This window comes from Caretta caretta, chromosome 1 (assembly GCF_965140235.1).
Source record: "Caretta caretta isolate rCarCar2 chromosome 1, rCarCar1.hap1, whole genome shotgun sequence".
Lineage (NCBI taxonomy): Eukaryota > Metazoa > Chordata > Testudines > Cheloniidae > Caretta > Caretta caretta.
This window is the reverse complement of record NC_134206.1, coordinates 112,156,988-112,180,865: the sequence shown is the minus strand read 5'-3', so window position 1 is coordinate 112,180,865 and position 23,878 is coordinate 112,156,988. Positions and strand designations below refer to the sequence as shown.

Genomic DNA, 23,878 nt, shown 5'->3' with positions numbered 1-23,878 from the left:
CAAAACAATCATTCATTTTCTGATATAGCTGTAAAACTAAGCTGAAAAGTTTTCTAACTAGATCACTTTAAAAAGGTCTGTTGTGTACCTTCTAAAAATGAAACCTACATCTATTGCGGAGTTGTGAAGAATATGTATTAAGGTTATAGCAACCAACAAGAATACACTTTTATGTAGAAATCCATGATTAAATAGAGTCTTCCTGACTAGTGATTTAAATCAAATCCACCCTGATTGATAGCCTGCTGGGTGGCTGCCGCACAGGGAATTTAGGGGAGCTGGGAGCTGATGGGGGGCTGCCGGACCATCCTGGTTACAAGCCCCCACGAGCTAGCGCCAATGGGCTGCTCTTTCTGCAAGCAGCAGACAAAACAGGCGGCCGCCAAACAATGTTATAAGGGAGAATTGCGCAACTTTAAATGAGCGTGTTCTCTAATTGATCAGCAACGTGACAACAAAACAACGTTAACCGGGATGACGTCAAGTGAGGAGTTACTGTACCTTAATAGAACCCCTTCCCTTTGTGCTGAACAGGCACTGGTTCTGTAGCTCCTATGGTCAGAAGGGAGTCACAATCCTGTCTTAGCAGGTGCTTGTGAGGACAGTCTCAGAAGAGAGATGGGAAGAGGGGATAGGGTAGAGGGAGGAAGGTAAAGTGGATAAAACATTCTGATATTGTGATCTCCAAGCCACACTTGTCCACAGTGATTTGCTCTCACGGCTGCTGGAATTGGAAAGGCAGTCCCCAAAGGGACTCAAATACCCAATAGCTCAGAAGACCATATTCAGGTAGGATTAGATCACATTAAAAATCTTTAAGATTTAGCTAAACAAAAATATCAACTACTGAATTTCCCACATGTATACCTCTAAATTCTGACATTCCTGAGCCGAGTTAGTAGGTAAACCAATCCATTTGATCTCCTTCTTCTCCTTAGAGATAATGTTCATAGCCATAAGGACATTTAAGGCATCGTAGACACGTCGTCTAATATTCTTCTGGTCATAAGCCTGCTGTAGACACAATGAATTAATCAAAAACATACTAGTGACAAAAACGTTTGAAAATGTATTACAGTAGATGGGTAAACTCAGGTAGCGTCTCAACTGTTTCATTTAGCATTAGGAAAAACAAAAAAGTCACATTTTCCCCCACTCAAGTGGCATGTAACCCAGCAACATACTTACTGATTCATTTGGTGAAATGTGATTATCAGTGGTACTGAACTCTGCAACCAACTCATCTGCCACCTCATTATATGAGGTGGTTCCTTTTCTCTGTACCTTCTCACAAACCTTCATAGAGAAGTGTCGCAAACCCTTGCCATTCTTCTCTCCTTTTTTGTTGCGCTTCCTAGAAAATATGTTTTAAAGTAACCGATCAATATTCCAAAGTTTTCTGGTTTGCCAGTTAAACACGTATTGTTCTGAAATATAACCCTTAAAAATTTTAATCAGCAAAGAGGGCATTGTACTCCTAGAACAGGACAATAAAAGTTACTCGCCTGAGTAGGTGGGGGGAGGGATAGCTCCGTGGTTTGAGCATTGGCCTGCTAAACCCAGGGTTGTGAGTTCAATCCTTGAGGGGGCCATTTAGGGATCGGGGCAAAAATCGGGGATTGGTCCTGCTTTGAGCAGGGGGTTGGACTAGATGACCTCCAGAGGTCCCTTCCAACCCTGATATTCTATGATTCTATGAATCATGGATCTGATTAAATTTACAACTAATTCTTGGTTTTATCTTGAATATGAAACACGTCAAGCTAAATTCATCCCTGCTGTAACTCTGCTAGTTTCAATACCAGAGATGAATTTGGATGATTACTTTTAGAAGATGTCAAATTAGTGGTAAAGAAGTTTCTTCTGAAAAGGAGGAGAGTAGTGTAATTGGAATGTGTTTTCATATTAACATCTGCAAGTTGAGGGGAAAAAAGAAAGGGCTAAAACTAGAAACCCTCTGAACTAGAGGAGCTAAAATTTATTTTTCTAGAGCATATATAATCCGACATTCAGGACAGTTAAAATAGTCAAGTATGTTATACTGAAAATCTGATATTGTATTCAACATTACAGAATAACCAAAATATGGATTTGAATGGTCATGGAATACAACTTTACTATGAATATTTCAAACCTAGGGTAGATGCGTCCTACAGCACTTTCAGCATTATTGCATAAGCATTTAGAAGAATATGATAGTTAAGTTCTTAGCATAAATTTCAAATGAAAAATTGTCTGGGTAACTAAAAAATATTTTGTTACAATAAAATGTAAATATGAAAGTCAGCAAATGGAACAGCTTTCAATTTCTGCATATATGGGTGCTTAAATACTTTAGGAACAACACAACTCCATAATTCCCTAATATAAATATTTCTTAGGGCCCCCCCAAAAAGACACCCCAATAAATGTTAACTTTAAAGCAACTACATTCATCAGTGGGTCCTTCAAAACAATCGTGTGCGTAATAAACCCCCAAAGCACGTTTATGTGAAATCCAGAAGTGAAGCTTTCTTCAAGTTGAGCTACGATCTTATGCTTCTCATTTAAAATGGTCTACAGAATTATGCTTGTTTGGTTTGAAACAATATATTGCATTTATATTTTATCTGACAGTACAAGAGGATGAAAAATCTCAGTTGATTTCACTTGTTCTTTTAAGAGCCACTATCTTAGTGTAAACATGACATCAGAACACTACGTGTCAGTTTGTTTCCTCAGAAATCTGACTTTTGCTACACTGAAGTGAAAAGGTGTTCTTATTTCTCTCTCTACTCTAGGTATTAAACAAAAACTTAAGAGATCTCTTAAATTAAATCCCTCCTTCATATCAGTGTACCTACAGAGCACATTAATCCAAAAAAGAGAACTTTAGGACAAAATTTCCAAACAATTCTATGAATCCCTTGTAACTTAACAGAATTTTGCTCACCCAGCAGACCAAGGCGAAGAGTCTGCAGTCTGGTTCTGTGATACAAAGTGTGAATTGGGTGTATGTGGACTTCCTACCAGGATAGTATTTGGCGCTGAAGGTCTCTGAGGTGTACCAATAACCTACAGTTAAAACAAAATAATTTGGAATACAGTCAGAAGACTCCCACATTATTCAGATGCATTTCCCCCACTTTTCTGGAGCCATTTCTTTATTTCCACCTATCTCCATGAGATAAATAAAGTACCATCATCCTACCAAAGAAAACCCTTGCAGTTGTACATGGGTTTTCCCATATTGGCTTAGACTACTGTATGTTCAGGTGACAAGTTTTTATTTTTCCTTCCTTTGATCAACCTCATCTGCTTTCTTGATTTGTGATCAAAATTTGGCACAAATCTGACAAAAGTCAAAGCAAGCCTCAACAACTTAACACTAGTAAGTCAGAAAAAAATTAAAGAGAAAAGGATAAACTAAGCTTATAATAGAAAGCAAACAAAAAGGAACTCTAAAGCCAGTAACTCCTCTGGTAAGTAGGCATAAAATGTAGTGCCTACTGCAAAGAACAACCCCATCATCTCTTCTGATTCTCTCTCCTTCCTGCTACTGCATCAAACACAAAACCAACACATACAGCTTTGGACTTGGGTAAAAGTCACTCTTCCAGTCCGCTTCAGATTAATCAGGTTTACCATGAACAGAGCCAGTTTTCGCAGTACATATGGAACACTGTTTTCTCTACATTTGTAGAACTGGATGATGCAGTAACCCTCATCTCTGCTGTAGGATGGTGCTTCACATCTAATCTTGCATAACAATATAACTTTCGAAAGCATATAGTTATGAAGAAAAGCCTCTAAAACGAACTGATACAGCATAGCCTTCCTGATTTTGCAGAAAAATCTGCCTATTCATCTAAATTGCATCTACTTCCCCAACAAAGGCATTAAATTGAACCTGAAAGCTAAAACCTCAAAACACCCCCCATATTTTCCTGAGTGTCAAATGCCTCCGTATCCTTCTACCCAGCTGCCTCAAGCATCACCAGTCCAATTTCAATAGAGTTACCCTGATGTGATGTTTTGGCAGTACAAGTGTTAATAACTAAGATCACAGAGCTTGAAAGATTTTCCACATCACCCACTGGACAGGACTAAACCTGCTAACCAGATGTCCATATGAACAATTATCAGGGAGCCCACTAGCAAAAGCCCTGGTGAGAAACCAAGCCCATTTTCTCTGCAGCCCCTACAGGCTTAGAAGGGGGAAACTCTTGGGATTCCTACCAGGGTATTGTCTCTATACCTTATGCAGGGACTCCCTCTCTCATATCAGTTGTGCTCCCTTTCAACTGCTGGAAAGCACTGAATTCTCTTCTCCCACCCCCCCATTACCTTCCCCACATAATCCAGAAGTTTCTAACTAATGTGGAAGGTCACCTTTTCATCACGCCCCCGGAACCCCTACCCACAATGCTGCTAGCTGTTGCTGACAGAAGAAGAGGCATAAAAGGGTTGCATGTCAGCTAATAACATTTTCCTCCTCAAAGAGCCCCAGCACTTCTGCTGCACTTCGTAGCTTCCTCAGGCAATGTCGGCAGCAGCAGCAGGGATAATGGAGGAGTCTGAAAGTTCAAAATCTTTATCTGCACTGGGAAAGTGAGTTGTGTTTAATCCCCTCCACACTAAACTGCCCAGTTTTCACACTCTTGGGTCTTGCAACATTCCCGTTTCATCAGTTCTCCAGGCACCATAGATTCTTCCTCCCTAGCTGGTACCTGATATGCTAGTGTAAAAGACAGCCTTTCAAAGAAGGTGTAGGCCTTCTTTGAAGATCGAAGCAAGGCACAAGACCTTTAATTTTATGATTATTGTTACATATAAGTATTTTCTGACTTGTTCTAGATCAGAGATTCATTTTAAGTACTATTAAATATTCACAAGGTCTGTAGCACTCCTCCTATGTGCCACAGTACTCTTTCACTGAGCAAAATCATCCTGTTAAGACTCCATATTACGTCTGTTAGATCACTCCACCTGAATGACTATAATCTAAGTGTAAATACATTTTTTTAAATACAGCCATCTTTGATGCCTGTTTGGCCACTTGTATTTATTTCAGAGAAAATATTTCATGTGTTACAGAGAAGAAAATGGGGGTCAAAACCAAAAATATATATATATTTTTTCAGATTCAGAGGTATTTAGAGTTATTTTCGGGTAGATAAAAATCAACGACTTAAAATAAAAAAAATCAGATTTTTTGATAAAATGCTTTTTGAGGAAAAACCTATCTAAAGATAGTTGTAATTAAGATACATTAGCTCAAAATATCTCATCATGGAATAGGGATTATATATTCTAATTCTATAGACATGAGCCAATATATTCATGTAATATGTGAGGAAAGTTTTGTAAATGAGTTCCAATAGTTCATGAACTAGGGATCCAATTTATGGGGTTCCAGGGGCTTCTGTATAGATTATTTAGGTTAACATTTCTATCTACCCAAAGGGACTCAATGCTCAGTCTAGAAGATACCATCAAAGATGCTTAGTTTTGCAGTTCTCAAACTGCGGATTTGTGTCTCCAGAGCTAACCTCGTTGTTAACAGCAAAAATGTTTTAAAATAAATGAATAAATAAATATATAGAGGTGAGAAATAACAGACCTCAACCCTATTGTTCCTCTGCAAATTTGTGTACAGAGTCAATCCCTTACCTCTCTCCAAAAGTGCAAAGTTTCAAAAAGTTCAATGAATAGAAGATTGTTGGGGGAGGAATAGATCTGGACAAGGAGAAGAAGTCTGGCGATAAATGTGAGAAGGGAGGGACAGGCAGTAGAAACAAAAGTGAAACTGTTTGAGCAGCATATTTCAGAAGTCTTGAGGCCTTTCTCAGTGTAGCCTTCATTGATTTGAGATCTACCATACCATTCTCTCACTAGAGGGGAAAACCTATAATGGCAGCAGGCCGTAAAAGAGACCCAGTTTGGGAATATTTTAATGAAGTTCCTCTACCTGTGGGTAAGACAGGCATGCATGCAAAATGCAAACAGTGCAACAAAGAAATGCAAGGCCTGGTTGCCCAATGAAACAACATCATGAGAAGTGTTCCTTCTCAGGAGGAAGCTGCGCTGAAGATGGTGAAAGGAACATGTCTGAACATGCAGGATCTTCAGCTTGATAAACTTTTTTATTTCGTACTTTTTTCTTAAGGACTGCCGGTCTTCCTTCTGAATTATTCTTGAATTGTCACGTTTGAGCAAAAAATAGAGGCAGGGCCTGGTTGACCAAATGAAACAACATCCTGAGAAGCTGTGCTGAAGATGATGAAAGGAGTTGGCTATGACATGGACATCCAGCAATCATCCCTCCATAATGCCAACTATAATAAACTTCAAAGTTAAGGGTGAACAATTCAAGAAATATGTTTGCTGATGATGTTTTAAAGAAAGTCACACCAGTGAACTGGTGGAAGTCACTTAAGTGGATTCAGAGACTGTTGAAGTGATAATCTCCCTTTTAACAGCAGCAGTTTCTTCTGCCAGTGTAGAAAAAATATTTTCCTCCTTTGGACTAATTCATTCCAAATTGAGAAATCGTGTGGGACCTGAAAAAGCGGGAAAGCTAGTTTTTCTTTTCCAGATTATGTACAAACAGGAATGCGAAGGTGAAGACAACTGAGTTAACTGAAGAAGCCAATATTTTAAGTTTTTCATATTGACCTGGCTGACAGTCAATTTGTTGGGTTTTTTTTTTAAAATATTTTATTTAAACTATTTCAGGTAAAAACAAATTTTAACAAAAAACAAACCCAATTTTAAAAAACTTGAATGTTTAACTAAATTCAAAAATTCATATGCTTGTTTTGTTGCAATATTGTATGTTTGCTGTTGAAAAAAATCCAGAATACATAATATTGCTGTTTTAGATAAATAAAACAATGTAAATGTCTGTCTCATGTTCTCCTCCCCCTAATACAGCATGGCAAGCAAATCCTCCAATTATTAATGATTAACTTGTTGAATTGGAGATAGTTCACCTCCCAGTGACTTCATAAATATCTGCTTCAATTACCTTTGGTAAATGAAATAACCAAAACAATCAATCATTCATTTCTGATATAGCTGTAAAACTAATCTGAAAAGTTTTCTAAATAAATCACTTAAAAAAATGTCTAGTGTGTACTTTCTAAAAATGAAACCTACATCCATCTCCGAGTTGTGAAGAATCTGTATTAAGGTTATAACAACCAACAAGAATGCACTTTTATGTAGAAATCCATGATTAAATAGAGTCTTCCTAACTAGTGATTTAAATCAAATCCACGCTGTGACGTTATGATTATGCTTTGATAACAAAAACAAAATGGAGTCCAGTGGCCCCTTAAAGACTAACAGATTTATTTGAGCATAAGCTTTCGTGGGTAAAAAACCACTTTTCCAGATGTTTTTTACCCACGAAAGCTTATGCCCAAATAAATCTGTTAGTCTTTAAGGTGCCACTGGACTCCTTGTTGTTTTTGTGGATACAGACTAACCCTGCTTTGATACCAATACTTCTAAAAGTAGTTTCATCACTGGGTTACTGAATTAAGCTTAATAAAGCTAATGTAAGTGCTGCAGAATTTTTAATTTCCTTGTCTGAAAACCTAAAGGATAAAATGCCCCATACAAAGGACCAATTTTACTCAGTCATTACCACATACGACTTACACTGTGACATCAAATCAATAGCTGATTTAATTCATAACAGGAACTGCAATGCAATAAAATAGTCTGCAGTCATACAAACATTTCATTAGGTCGTAGTCCACAGTCTCAGTGGAGACTCTTGAGAACTGTCTGCAGCTGAACTGTCTTAGGATCGGTGTACACAAAGACTTGGTACCTATATAACTATTTCAGTTTAAAAAAAAAAAATCATACCCGTGACTGAAATAGTTATACAAATGCAACTTCTGTGAATTACCACATCCCTACTGTGGATGCAGTCAAATCAGTTTAGCTTATTGGCATATTGGTATAACTGTACAGTCTAAACTGGGGAGTGAGGCGATTGTTGAACTGTCTTAGCTACAGAAGTATAAAGTGCAGTGGCAGTGTGTGCGTGCAAAACTCTGTAGCTTCTTGAATTCTCTCAGCAATAACACCACCTCTTGCTCAGTTCCCCTCCCCACCAATTCTCTTAGTGCTGTGTTTGTATACTGAAAATCAATCCACATTAAACCATGCGCACATGCACATACAAATTCAAATGTGTTTATACTATGGCACCTATTTTTTCTTTTATAAAATGAAATGCTTATGAAAGGTGCTATGCTGAAGTCCTGTTTTTCCCCAGAGAACAGTACAGTAAAGGCAGCAGTTGTGCCCTCAGTGTCTTGCAAATGTAACAACCTGAACCACTTTTACAGATGAGAATATAATTCAGTTTCTATGCAAATTAAAATCCTTAGCAAAAAAGTTACTCTGCAGAGACGCTAACTATAACACCTCTCCCTACGTAACAGAATAAATATATCAGTTCATGTCACATGGCTCACCAAATGGTTTTGTTTGCTATTGCAGTAATATGGATTGCACTTGGAACGTGCATTGTCGAGACAATCATTTTATCTGATCACCGGCTCCTTAAGTTATCCAGTCTATACACATTTTGCTTTTTTTAAAATTACAATACGCTTTTCAGCAGAAATGTCTGAAATAACCATTTTTTAAAATATGGACAAAAAAAATCTATAAAATCCCACTGATTTTCCAATTTTGATCTCAATAACATATTTGCAAATGGGCTTTTGGATAAAGTTTCAGGTTGGTGTGTTTTGAAAGTGTCATGGATTTATCACAGAAAGATTGACAGACAATAGAGGAATCTGAATATTCAGTAGTCTGAAGTATTGAGGGTTGATGTACTTTTTTGTCAATAACTTTCATGATTAGCCCAACACGTGCTCCCTCTCCCCACAAAAACAACTAATGTTCCGAGTACAATTTAAAGTCATACTAAGAAGCCTTTACTATACAGAAAAGTGAGACGGTACGTTCTACATAGAACTAGTAACAACTGATGCTTTACATGATGCATTTACACTGAACCACACAGTTAGATTCATATGTACAACCAAAGGCAAAAAAAATTTAAACTCTCCTTACCACTTGCTGTGCAATGTTGACATTAGACTGTCCAAATGTTTTTGGCAGGAGCTGTTTTCCAAGTGTATTTACTGTAGAAGGATGAACAGCCACTAATGAAACAACCCCTAAAACAAATATAAATACAAATTTTCAGGTCAGCTTTGTTTCTTTCAGTAAATCTAAATTCATATTAATATCAAAGCACATAAAATTCAGTGAAAACTAGTTTTCAATAGGCATCTACACAAGCATCAAAAACAAAATTTCTGAAGATGTGCATAAAAGCACCCTACGAATGGAAATATATACTAGTATATTAGTGTAATATATTTTTCCTTCCTTCAAACGAACACAAAATTAAGATTCCCAGTATGCCCTCCCAATCTTTCTCTGCTGTGGACAATTGATGCTCTGTGATCCATTAAATCTTCCAAGCTTTTAAAAAACAAATACCCCAAAACCCACTCTCTCCTAGCCTCACAATGTAGTACCAACAGGTGGAGTTGTTCATAGAACTGTCTCACCTCTGCTCAGAGAAGCAAAACGTTCTACTAAGACTCTCTCCAGGCAGTGTGTCTCCCATTTTTCTCTGTCCTTGATAGGTCCCTTTCTCCCCCTCCCCAGCAGTGAGGGAATTTTTGAGAACAGGAGCCCGAACCCACCGACTACCACAACATCCAGTCCACTGCCTACTGCAGCACCCCAGGACCTGCAGGAAATTGGTATTTGAAGAGAGAAAGCTGAGCAGTGTAGCAGGCCCAGCTAAAATTAAAGGGGCTCCTTCCTGCTCAGCTGTGCAATTTTGTAGGGCCTCCCGCCACTCAACAGCAAGGTAGTAGCCAAGCCATTAGCTCTTTAGGGCAGAAATTCAGCAGCAGAAACTGGCTTTGCATAATCTCCAAGCCATATATTCCTAACTATTCTGTGCTTCAAGCCAAGGTGAAACATTGGAGTCAACTGTTGCTGCAACAGCAACAACATGGTAGGCAATCCTTCAAGCGCTTAAGGCTGTAATTTAGTTGATACCTGGCATTTTGGAAGCAACAAGCCAGAGGTCCTTGGCTCCCTCCCCCCGCCCCCCCAGCTGACTGAGGTGAAATATGGTGTCCTTGTCTTTCAGAGTTTAAGTCAGAAAGACAAGAAAAATCTATTGGGCAGGACACTCTCCTCATCCCAACCCTTTCAGGCCATGTATATGTTACGGGGACTATATACATATAGTGGCAAAGCTACAGTGCTGTAGCTATGCTGGAATAACCTGTTACATAAATGCAGCCTACAGCGAAAGAAGGGGTTTTTCTGTCACTGTACGAACCAGGGATTTGGAGCAATCAAATTCTTGAATTGCTCCGCTCTGGCACCAATAATGACTGCTTCAGCTCCGCTCTGACTCCGCTCCGTGCTCCTACTCAAATTAATTTTTAACTATATAAAAAAGTGCATACTGTAATTTTGAAAAAACATTTTTATTCAGACTTTTAAAACAATTTAAATATCAACAATGATACAAACTAGAAACCTTCATAATTCAGTCTGTAAAAAATTATTGCAGCAATCAAGTCATCTTTCACAACCTGCCACAAATCATTTAAAATTAACTTTAAAGCCGAAAACAGTCGCTCTACACTAGCTTGAGTTGTTGGCATGCTCGAAGCAATTCTACAGGCAGCCTGAATGTGGTGTGGGTAGCTGTGAATGGCCTCAAAAACAGACGACTTTTAGCCTACCAATAGGCTCCATCGCCTCACAATCTTCCCATCCGATGAAGTGAGCTGTAGCTCACGAAAGCTTATGCTCAAATAAATTTGTTAGTCTCTAAGGTGCCACAAGTACTCCTTTTCTTTTTGCGAATACAGACTAATACAGCTGCTACTCTGAAACCAATCTTCCCAAAAGTTTCTCTCGAATAATGCTTCAATACAATTATGAATCACAGAAACTTGCCGGCATCTTTCTTGTTTATCCAATTCCTTTTCGAAGGAGTCATCTTCTGAAGAAATGATGCTTGAATTACCTCCATTTCCCTGTGATGGTTGAAGACGTCTCAGGGATGGACACTCAAACAAGTTCAGAATAGAGACGGAAGTTTGAGAACAGCCTGTTATTTCTGAAGGATGAGAACTTTCTGAAACCATAAATTCAATTGTTGATGACTCTTTGTTGTGTTTCGTTTTCTTCAACCTCTTCCGCCGAGTTCAAATGTAGCAATAGATTTTGTTTTTCGAGTCATCGAGCAATATTAAGAAGCCTTCCTTTGCCTTTCATATTTCCCTTGAGGTAAGAAGAATCAGATACCGTGGGTCAACAAACTCCAGCAAGGAAATGAATATTGTCAAAAAGCTTCTCTTTGCATTTCTGCATGGAGGATAGAATTCCTTCTGCAATTTGTCCACTATTTTCTTGCAAGAATTTTGACAGTTCTGTCCACATCCCCGTTCTCAGAGGTAGAAATGGTTTCATTGCCCTCACTGAAATTTTTGACAGCACACGTCATGTTTGCTGCATTGTCAATGCAGATGCCCAGCACTTGCATTTCACTGATCCCAAATTTTTCTAAAATAGCTTTTACTTGACTTTTCACATACGAAGACTTATGATGCCCTCCAGTGTCGATTATGTCCAAGGTTTTTACCACAGTTTTATCTTTTCCTTCTTCGTAGCACTGAGCATTGATTACAAGGAAATTTCTGTTGCCACATCCATTTTCAGGTAGAACAATTTTTGTTCCAAAGCTTTCTTGACCTCTTCACGAAGGCTCAGCTGTGCCGACAACTAAATGATGAACTGCATTGTGCCCCGTCAAAACGCCAAGCTGCCGACCAATTTCATCTGCAATTTTTTGGAATCCTTTGTTCTTTAGCCTGAAGGTAGTGAGCGGTGTTGAACTCAAGCAAACCATTTCCATCAGCCCTTCACGGAAAGTATTGGCATCCCTGATGACTGTAACCTTTGAGGACTTCAAATATGAGTCAAGTTTTTTTGCTCAATTTTGAGTTTCTTTTCAGATGAAGCTCCGCAAAAAAATCTTTTCTCCAGGAGTTTTCAAAAAGCTAGATGAACGTCGTTTAGCTGCATCAGCTTTCTGTTTTGCCTCATCTTCCTGGTCCCTTTTTTGTAACCAGAGCTGCATAGTTTTCAGGATGGCGGTATGTAAAATGTAACCAAAGGTTGCAACTTTTCACGGCACTTGCTTCACTTGTCTTTGAGCTCACCATTCACTTCCTTTTCCATCTTGCACGTTGCCGATTTCTTCTTTGCTTTTCCCAAATTTGGGCTTTTAAATTCAAAAGTAAAGACATCACTGAGATCCTTTTCCATAAATCAGTTATCAATCGTGGGGGCAGATTTGATTTTTTTGTTAAAGCCATGGCCAAATCTTCTTGTGCTGCTACCGCATCCAAATGTTTCTTGTTATGATTTTCGAAAAGCAATGAACAAAAGCATTCCATTTTTTTATAATGTACCTGCTTGTGATCTCTTAACCACTTCAGGTACTTCAAATTTATTTTGGATTTTCTGGACAAAAATGATCGCTTTTTTTTTTTTAAAAACACAAAATTATTATTAAAGTATATTTTAATATTTTAACATGTTTCTTGCAGTTTTAATGAAGAAGTATTTTAATATACATAATATAAATTTTATTTATAAATTGCAAGTTATTTTTTCTTATGAAATTTTGCAGTAAAAATATTGGAAATATTTTCAAAGTTTTTAATTAATATCTCAAAAATGCTTTAATATAGATACATCAATGAAATTTGGTATGTGCCATAGCGTTAGTACATGCTATCGCTGTTCTACAACATTAATTGTTGGGAAGTAACGAGGCTACATGTTACAAGGTTGAAAATAAACTAACAGGAAAGCAGATTCAAATTGCAAGCACAGTCCTTTTAGTAAAGAGAGCAAATTTTCCAAAAATTTTGGATGATGTAGTATGGTAGCACATACTAACGCTAAGAGACAGACATAATTTCATTACCTTATATTAAAGCGTTTTTGAGATATTAATCAGACATTAACTTTTCATCACATCCTTGACAGAGCTCTCTTAGGAAGAATTTTAGGACACGTGTTCACAGAAACGTTTTTTCTTAAAATGACCTAAGGATTCACCCCGAAAGTTGTGTTGGACATATCCAGAGCAATTGGAAAATATCACAAAAATCACTTTTAATTTATGCAAAAATGTTTACTGTATATTTATATGCCTGCTGCACGCAACTTTTTCAGTAAATTTAAAATTACAAACAACGCTACCAAAAGACCATTGAACAGATGACATATAAAATAAGTCCGCCAGAGTGATATGGGAGCATGTACAAATCAACAAATGTACCAGTAACGGGAGCCCATGTGAGAAATGAGCTTAAGTGGTTAATATCTCTTGCGATATCTTAATATATCAATAAACAAAAACATTACTTTTTTTTGCAATACACCTGTTTGTGATATCTTAAATGTTGCGTCCCGCGTCACACTTTTCCGTAATCGCAGCACGCAGCGCGTCTCATTGATCAACCCTTACAAAAGAAGTATCAACACATACTAATCTAACTAATCTACGCTAGTACGTACTTGCCTAACCTTGGTGCAAGGGTGGGAGCAGTCTACCGTGTTGCCAGATGTCTGATAATTATCCGATTCTTTAATAAAACATATCTCCAAAAAACTTTGTAATTTTGTATCTGTACACTGAATCTTGATTTCGGCCCAAGTGAGAATAACTGACATATTATGTAAAGCGGTAAAGTAGATGTTAATATCAATTGTTATACAATCTGAAACTTTTTGGCACCTTTAGGACTTTCTTGCTAAATATAATTCATTTTGGATTGAAAATGGAAAAAAAACCCTCTGAAGCCAACAGCTGATCTTCATTGATTGTAGCCTTGAATTGCTCCTTATCGGAATCAGGAAGCTGCTCAATAACAACTGAGTTTCACATAGTTCTGATAGTTGTATTTTGCCATTAAAGCTTGATAGTTTGCAATGCAGAACTAGACGGTGGCATAGAAAGAGGCCTTCATGCCAAAAAGGTCCAAGTGCTTCTTGTCCCACTCATAAAGGGACGGATTTAAACTGGTGTGGTGGCCCTTTGAATTGACTGCATCCACAATAATTGAATTGAGAAGAAAATGGGAGAAGAGGAATTCCGTGTCTTTAGCTGGCATGTAATATTTCTTGAATGTTTGCGGGACTGACACAGGGGTTTGCCAGGAGTGCCTCATTAATAGGGCCCTAACAAATTCACAGCTGTGAAAAACGCATCACAGACTGCGAAATCTGGTCTCCCCTGTGAAATCTGGCTATTGTAGGGAGGTCACAGTATTTCTATCCTTACTTCTGTGCTGCTGTCAGAGCTGGGCGGCAAGAGTGGCAGCTGTTGGCCAGGAACCCACCTCCTAAGGCAGTACCACAGCAAGCAAAAGCACAGAAGTGGGTGTGGCACAGTATGGGGGGCTGTCACTGCGGGGGGCAATGTGGGCAACCGCCCAAGGCACCATGATCGTCCTCCCCCCTCCCATGCACAGCTAAGGGCCCTTTAACTTCTGAGCATGGGGCCTGGAGCCGGGGAGGGGCAGGGCAGAGGGTGACCCAGCCACGAGGCTTTTCCTGTACACTGGGCTCCAGCTGATAGTCCTGGCTGGGCTGGGGAGGGACGGGACTTCCTCTTCCCCTGCATGGGTCGCACCCACCTCCGGGAACCTCCCACAGCAGCAGGATGCTCTGTGGCTGCTCGCTGGGAGCCCAGCTCCGATGGCAGCACTGCCACCAGCAACACCACAGAAATGAGTGGCAATATCACATCATGCCACCCTTACTTCTGTGCTGCTGCTGTCAGCAGTGCTGCCTTCATAGCTGGGCTCCCAACCAGCAGCTGCCACTCTCTGGATGCCCAGCTCTGAAGGCAGCACTGCCATCAGCAGCAGCACAGAAGTAAGGGTGGCAATACCACAAAACCCCCCTATAACAGCCTTTTAACCCCCCCCACCACAACAACCCACTTTTGGGTCCAGACCCCCTCAGTTACTACACTGAGGAATTTCAGATTTAAATATCTGAAACTGTGAAATTTAAGATTTTTTAAAGTCCTATGACTGTGACATTTAGCAAAATGGACCGTGACTTTGGTAGGGCCCTACTCATTAATAGGGAGTGCCACTCTGGATGAGGTGGAAGAATGTAAAATGTCCACCAGCCTGTGGTGTGACACTGTCACCTCCTGCAGGTGTAGAGCCTCTGCCACCCTCTATGCCAGGTCCTGGAACAGTTTAAAATCATTTGTCATACACGGCAAAGGGGGCATCACAGTCACCCTTGCCACATGAGACAAGAAGCAGGCCTCCTCAACTTCAGCCTCCAGTTCCTCTCTTGCCTGGCTCAGGGGGTTCAGAAGCCCTCAAGGCAGCAGCTGAGGGAGGGTCACTTGAGTTAAGGGAGAACTGATGTCTTTGATCCTGCCAGGGATCCCAGTATTGCCATTGCGATGGAAAGGGACCTGCTAGTTGGTACCACAGCTGATCAAACCAGGGATGCTGTGGATCAGGCCGACGATATGCCTGATGTTCATAGTGAAATTGGGCCCTATGGGGCGGACGGGGGGGGGGAGGAGAAGAACAGTGGAAACCACATCCTGTTGCTTACTTTCTCCAACAACGAGAAGGGCGGTGCATGGCAGGAACTCATCTGTCAATGGCTCTGGGTGAATTCAGTACCAGGGGCCCGGTACTGAGTAGACACAAGTCCCGTGCATTACACACTGAAAGATCTGTCACACACTGGAAGTCTGGAAGTGCAGAAGGTGTCGGTACCAGCAGGGGTTGTTGGTGCCGAGAGGCCTGTGCTGATGAGGCTGGAGATGTGGACCTGATAGCAAGGTCCGTTGTTGCTTGGTGTACCACAGGTGGTACTGGTGTTGACGTCTATAACAGAATTTTCCCTGGGGTGGATCTTTGTGCTTCTCACGCCGCAACGGTACTGGTGCTTCCTTGCCTGTGCCCAGTGGGTTCTTATGCAACTCAACTAGCTCTGTTGGTCAGTACCGTGCATGCCCTGGGTACCAGATTTAGACAGCTTCGGTGCCATTGGTACAGACTATATTGACTGAGCCGGAGATCATTTTCAGTTGGATCAAGGCTCACTATGGGACCCCTGGACCTTTTCTTAGAGGCCTTATGTGAGTGGCTCACGGGCATCTCCCTGGGCTCACCTCCTTTTGAAGTAGAGGGCTGTGGGGAGGGCTCCTGAGGGACTCCAGAGGCTGAAGGGCAGACTCCATGAGTAGGAGTTTGAGGCTCAATTCTAGGTTTTTCTTGCATCAGGGTTTCAGTTGCTGACAAGCCAGACTTCTGTGAAATGTGTTTCTCTCCCAGGCAGAGAACACACTGCAAGTGTCCGTCAATCACTGGGATAGATTCCTTGTAATTGAGGCACTTTCTGAAGCCTGGTTCCCGGGCATACCCTTATCAAGGAGGGGGTGCTCCCCTCACAGGGGGCTGGCAAAAGACGAAGTCCTTTTATTTTTTTTAAAAGGCAATGGCCACAATAAAATGTAAATGAAGTAAAGAAAGAAAACCTTCAAGGGAAGCTAAAAATGATCAATTCTAAAAGAGTTAACTAACCGCAAAGAAACAGCTATAGCTTAGTCTCTAGCCAGGGGTGGTTGAGAAGGAACTGAGGAGAGTTCACCCATGCAGCTGTCCAGCCTTGTAGCATGCAAGGAGCAATGCATGTGGGGGCTGAACAAACTCTGCCACCAAAGTTCTCCAATCAGCAGCATAGAGATGCACACACACCTACAGTGGAGTACTTATAGGAACACTCCTTGAAGTGTGTGTTATTGTGGAACTGTATACAACTTTGCTAGGGGACTGATTTATGTCATCTCAGAAAAGTATGAATTTCAAAAGGCTTTTTACAGAACAATTTGTGTAAAGTGGGTTTACTAAGGAATGCAAGTGACCCACTCTGCATCCACCCCTTTGGAAGCAAAACACATTGTTTACCCAGTACCTGCTTCTGGAAAAGTGGATTCTAGCCCACGAAAGCTTATGCCCTAATAAATCTGTTAGTCTTTAAGGTGCCAATGGACTCCTTGTTGTTTCTGAGATCAAAAGACTCCTGAATTGTATAAAGGGCTGACTAAACATGTCACGACTGTGCTTGTTGTGAGCTGAAGCTGTGATAAACCTCTGACCTCAAAAGAAACCCATGGTTGGGGTTTGGAAGGACTATTCCAGTTACAGCCTACATTAGGGTTACGGTAATCCCTGGTAATCTTATTAGCATGCAAGTAAGTTCTTTCATTATTTTTAATGTTTTCTCTGCAGTGCTTTTACTATAAACCACCTCTGAAGAGAAAGCAAGCAGGTATGCTTGGACAGCCTGTCTGTTGGGAACACCACAGTAAAGGCCAGAAACTGAAGCCTAGAAATACCCCAGGGAGAAGGGACTGAGATGCAGGTCTCCACTCAGGCCTGTGGAGCTGGAAGCCTGACAGTAGGTACCCTTGTTAGACCAGTGAGGGGAAGTACACGGGAGCAGCCAGAGATCATAATGTACATAATCCAAAACAAGGCAGGCAGAATCAATGAAGATTTAACTCATTTTATGAAATGTGGGGATAAATTTTCTAAGTGCCACACTAATAGAAAATAATAATGTACATTCCATAATTCCTCTTCTCCAAATACATTGTCTCCACAGAACTGTTCTGTAGGAGAACCCTGTACCGGTAGCAGCAGTCATCAGGCTTTTTTGAATATCAGTTGGGGGTGCATGTATGCTCCTTAAAACCCTTGGTCCAGTTGGGAACATGGACTCAAGAGCACAATGTCCATGAGCAGTCTCCAATTCCTCTCTACTGCAAGATATCCAGAATATAGCTGGGCTCTGAAAGATATCACTGAGGTTCTGTAGAGGCAGCACCTTCAGAGTACAGGAATTTCTCCTTCATGATGTTGCCAACATAGAATCCCATTGTAGAAGATCAGCTAACAGTGAGCTCCCAGAGGACGTGGTTCAGGAGCCATGCTAATCAACAATTTAATTACCACTCCCGCAAAGCTAGAATCTACTCTCTAATCCAACATAAAAAGCAAGATTTTGAAAAACTTGACCAAGCTTCACATAGCAGCCCTAGAGATTTCCTATAAAGGCACATTACAGAGAGATGCCATGGATATTGCCATTCCCCCTCAACAGTAAAGTAAGGAGCTCTACAGTGTTCTGGCAAAAGGGCTTTGCAAGACAAACACTTGCACAGCCTAATTCGCTTGTACTAATGAGGTGAGATGCCTGGCTATTGTTTCTTTCCCCTAAAACAGTTTATTAGATTTCCTGAAGGTTTTGATCCTATCTAAATATCTAAGGATGGCTTTATATCCAAAAACATGTAGTCTGCTTGCCCTAGCGAACATCAACTCAAATGAAATTGAGAGTTTTTTTGTGAGGAATGTGCTAAGACAACGTTACCTCCTTGTCTTCGTGGAAGGTAACGCAAGGTGTACTAACCATCAGGGTCTGTACTTTGGACACCCTCCTGGCAGAGGTGAGGGCTATCAAGAAAGAAACTTTCAGTGAGAGACGGAAGAGTGCACAATATCTTTAAGTAAGGGTATGTCTACACTGGCAGAGTTACAGCGCTGTGAGTTACAGTGATGCTCAGAGAGCGCTGAAGGGAAACCGCTGTTGTGTGTTCACACTGTCAGCTGCCTGCGCAATAGTGTATTCACACTTGCAGTGCTTGCAGCAGTATTCGGAGCAGTGTACTCTGGACAGGTATCCCACAGACCACCTCCTTCTCTTCTACCGCTAAGAGTTGTGGGAAGGTGGAGGGGGTCCGAAGGTATCCTAGGTCCTGTCCCAATGCCCTGTGATGCATTACTTCACATCCCAGCAATCCCTGTGCTTCTGTCCGCATTTGGCACCATCAGTGGCTTGGTAGTGTGTAGACCTCAGGAGTTACATCACAGAAAGCTGCTCTACTGCGGAGAAACTTGCCAGTGTAGACAGGGCCTCAGTATCAAGGGTCAGCAGGCTCTTTGATCAGAGGGTACAAGCTCTAAAAGGTCTTAACTGCTTCACCAGCGGGTGGGGCAAAACAGTTTCCTCTAAAAGAAACAAGGTAAGCAGAATGGCCACTAGATGCCATCACAATTGCTAAAGAGAGCTTCAACATTAAAGAGCAGAAATTCCAGAAGAGTTGGAACCAGATGAGAGAAGGGATCCAGCCCATTTGAACAAATCTTTTGAATTCATTCTACTTGGCAACAGTGTTTTCTTGCCGAGGGCTTATTGGATTCCAACAGGAGTGTCTTGATCTCTTCCAGGAAGTGTCCGTCACTACCATAGAAATCCATGAGCCATTCTCTGTGGTAAAGAAATCTTAACACTCCGTAGGCCACTTTGCCACACTGCAGCAACAGGTCCTGACGAAAGATAAAAGAAACCGCAGATCTGAACACTAGGTATATTGCATCCAAGCTAATGTGATCAATCATGCTGGTAGTCTTGATAACCTTCCCAAGGACATTGGGGGAAAATCAGTGAGAAGGCTTCATCCCAATTCAAGAGAAGTCTGTCAGACTTTGTCCCCCCCCTTGATGCTCTCAAGCAGAACAACAGATACAGCATTGTGACTTGTAGTTGACCCCAACAGGGCAAAACTCAAATGTGCCACTTAAGTTTTTAATGACCATGCATACTGGTCAGCACCTTTCCACTGAGATTTGGTTTTAGTTTGTTTTTTAAAATTTACCCTCCATTAGGTGAATGACCAAAGGAACTGGTTCTAGAGGTTCCACTTCTACCAATGGATTACTAAGGGAGACTGGGTTTCCACCTACCTGTTCACTTAGTACATGGTAACCATTTTGTCTGTAAAAATTTGACCCAATTTCTCACCGACTTGAGGGGGAAATATTTTGAGGGCCAGTTTTATGGCCCTCAGTTCAAAAATATTTATATAGACATTTGTCTTCCTGAGGAAAAGAATTTTTTCTCCATTTGAACAACGTGGGAGCACCTTCCCTTAGAAAATCTCTTTACTTTTATACTAACTAGTCAGTGCTTCAAAGGGGGCTCCCCATCCTAAATCTGAAGCATCCTTTCCTATCATGACCCAGGGGAACAAATGGGATCCCCGCTCAGGATGTTTTCTGGACAAGTCAAGAGCAAAGAATCTTTCTTATGTTGTAGGATGGGGGAAGACACACTTATCTCCATAAAAGACATAGATGGCAGATAAGCCTCATTTATCCATTCTTGCAAGTGTCTGATCCTCTCCCAAATGATAAAGATGGCTGTAACGATGCTGAGTCTGGTGGGACCCAACTGAGAGTGCCAATTCAGGACAAATTGCTTAAAGCAGGGCAGTTACAGCCCAAGGCTGGGGTTTCTATGCACACCAAGGCAAACTAAACCAGCCAAACACAGAAGACTTTGGTTTTACCCCACTGGCTAACCACAGTCACACAAGCAATTCCCTTTGACACTCCAGTTTCCTAGTATCACCACCAGTGCCACTCGTTATGGGGACAAATGGGTATGAAAACCAATATCCCAGTAAAAGAAAAAAGGTTCTCTCGATCCCAAAGGGCCAAGCCCCATACGCAGGTCAATATACAAACCAGATCTTACCCACAAATCACGCTGTTGCCAATCCTTTAGAATCTAAAATCTAAAGGTTTATTCATAAAAGGAAAGAAATATAGATGAGAGCTAGAATTGATTAAATGGAATCAATTACATACAGCAACGGCAAAGTTCTTGGTTCAGGCTTGCAGCAGTGATAGAATAAACTGCAGGTTCAAATCAAGTCTCTGGAGTACATCCACAGCTGAAATGGGTCATCAGTCCTTTGTTCAATGCTTCAGTGTAGCAAAGTCCCTCTAGAGGTAAGAAGCAGGATTGAAGACCAGATGGAGGAGCTGCAGCAGCTTTTTATATTCTCTTGCCATGTGGTCTTTCTTTCTTTCTTTGTTCCAAAGACAAGCTGTCCATCACATGGCATGGGAAAACCTCAGAGTTCTGTCCATAGGCAGGACCCTGCATACCTTGCTGAGTCACAAGGAGTGTCTGCCTTCTCTCAATGGGTCACTTGTATAGCTGATGGTCCTTAATGGGGCATCAAGCAGGCTAGGTAGAGCTGACACCAACTTGTCTGGGGTGTCACCCAGAAGCATAGCATAAGTTTGAAATACAGACAGTATAGAGCCAACACTTAGATGTTTAAATACAAAAATGATATATGCAAACAGATAGCATAATCATAACCAGCAAACCATAACCTTGTCTTAGACACCTTATTTGACCCCCTTTATACAAGATTTGGTGCCACCACAGGACTTTGGTTGCAACAGTGTTCTATACGGTCCCAGTTCAACTCAATAACGTCACATAACATTCTCCTCTTTACAGGCATTACTGCTTCGTAAGGGCTGAGGTACATTTTCGCCACATTAGTAAGACGCTTAAACTTCTACTATGTGATTTATCAATTCTGTTATAGCGAGGGACTTTAGGGCTTGCCTACACTTGCGAGTTACAGCACAATAAACAAGCCCCGGGTGCACTAGCTCACTACCCGTCCACACTGGCAAGGCATATAGAGTGCTCTGACTCCGCGGCTACAGAGCTGCTGGTACTCCACCTCGGCGAGTGGAATAACGTTTGCTGCGCCATCACTGGAGGACTGCAGCGCCAGTGTGAACGAGGTGTTGCTTTACTGCGCTCTGATCAGCCTCTGGAAAAATTCCATAATCCCCTTAAGTCAAGTGGCCACTCTTGTCATTGCTTGGAATCGGCTGTAGGACTGCGGAAATGCCCTTTAAAAGCTCCATTTCTGACAGCCGGCTGCTTATCTTCTCCCAGACAAAGCAACAATTAGCGTGGAATGCTGTGTGTGAGAGAGAGAGGAACTTACAAGACAGCATGCTGACATGCTCTCAGCCCCCTCAAAACCCACTCTCTCTCCTCCCACATACACACAACACACTCCCTGTCACACTCCACACCACCCCACCACATTTGAAAAATACATTAAAGCCCCTTGCATGCTGGGATAGTTGCCCATAATGCACCGCTCCCAATGCCGCTGCAAGTGCCGCAAATGTGGCCATGCCAGGGCGCTTGAAGCTGTCAGTGTGGACAGACTGCAGCGCTTTCCCTATTGCGCTCTTGGAAGGCTGGTTTAACTCGAAGTGCTCTACATCTGCAAGATTAGCCATGCCCTTAGTCTCAACAGTTGTCAAATACATATCATTCATGAATGCTAAAGAAATAAAAGACCAAAAAAAGTACTTAAAAGCTTCTGGATATGAACAGAATATCTTGTTTTGATTAAATGAAGGTTTCAACTGTCTGTTACTGCATCATGTTTTTCCTCTCCTCTCCATGAAATTGTTGTAACAGAAGAAGTATTTAGGGGAAAAAATTGAAGTACTTTCTCCCCTCTTCTTCCAGAGAATGTGTATATTCACTAGGGTGGGAGCTGAATGGAGTTTACAGTTAAATAATTCCATACATTAAAAATTGCAACTTCATTTAGTAATTGTCCTTTTCTATTCATAGTCCACTCACTAAAACTTAATAAAATTAAGCAAAACCATATTTTGTGGCTCACAAATAGGATTTACATACAAGGAAGACCCTGGTTATAGTGTTAATAGAAATATAGTTTTTGTTCCATTTAAAATACATTTTAAAGACCTTCTTGTTCATAAAATATTTTCTAGTTGTATACCAATACTGCCACCTACTGGTATGGCAGCTGCAAGTGCCTATCTCAAATCTTAAGAGACACATTCACTAGACAGCCTATAGATTAATTCAAGCAATTTTGTTTTACCACAATGAAATAGAATGATTAGTTCTCTTCCTTTTCACCCATCTGAAACAACTGATTCTATGATCATCCCAAATCCTAAAAAGAGGGGTTGGGGGGGAGAGAGGATTATAATTAAACAGCATCTCACCAAGTATTTAAATATGCCTCCGGAATTTAACAATTTTTTTCTGAATGTACTAATGAAGACAAAAATGAAGCAGCTTTCTTCAAAGTTAACACCTCCAAAACAGTAAAGCTGTGTGAAACTATTTGCTAATTCTCTTCTGCCAGGATGGCTCCTCTTACACCAGTCCAACAGGTTGGCTATGCTTGAGAAAGTTCAGTATTTTCACTATCACTTTCTAGTAGACTCTCTCCCTTTCCCCTGGCATAGTGAAGCATTGCCAAAGCTGAAAACTGGACTCTATTATTTTAAACCCCCCCACTATGTTAAGATTGAGAAGTAGAGAGATAAGAAACTTCAAGGTTACACACTGTGACAAAGTTCCTCCTCTACCTTGGTGGGTCTTGCGCTTATTGGCAGATTTGCTCGCCTTGGAGCTTCACGGCAGCCCTCAGCTTGGCTGTTTTTCTGAACCCACAGTCCAGGTCGACGACTCCTGTGTCTGACCAGGAGTTGGGAGGTTTGGGGGAACCCGGGCTCACCCCCTACTCCGGGTTCCAGCCCAGGGCCCTGTGGAATGCAGCTGTTTAGAGTGCCTCCTTGAACAGCTGTGCAACAGCAACTCCTCCCTGGGCTACTTCCCCTTGGCCTCCTCCCAACGCCTTCTTTATCCTCACCATAAGACCTTCCTCCCGGTGTCTGATCATGCTTGTACTCCTCAGTCCTCCAACGGTCCGCGTTCTCACTCTCAGCTCCTAGCGCATCTTGCTCCCAGCTCCTTACACGCGCACCACAAACTGAAGTGAGCTCCTTTTTAAACCCAGGTGCCCTGATTAGCCTGCCTTAATTGA

General features: G+C 41.2%; 1 protein-coding gene across 6 annotated transcripts in view; it reads right to left on the bottom strand.

The window, feature by feature from the left end:
- Window positions 1–23,878, bottom strand: part of TFDP1 (transcription factor Dp-1) — a 101,092-nt gene that overhangs the window by 38,127 nt on the left and 39,087 nt on the right. For 5 of the 6 annotated variants that reach the window (XM_048856025.2, XM_048856006.2, XM_048856016.2 and 2 more), the window contains 4 exons: window positions 9,088–9,194; window positions 2,933–3,054; window positions 1,189–1,354; window positions 868–1,014 (listed from right to left, as the gene is read on the bottom strand). In XM_048856025.2, the coding sequence (XP_048711982.1) occupies window positions 868–1,014; window positions 1,189–1,354; window positions 2,933–3,054; window positions 9,088–9,194 (542 nt within the window). The remainder of the gene's footprint in view (window positions 1–867; window positions 1,015–1,188; window positions 1,355–2,932; window positions 3,055–9,087; window positions 9,195–23,878) is intronic. The other variant, XM_075129987.1, reaches the window with a different exon arrangement.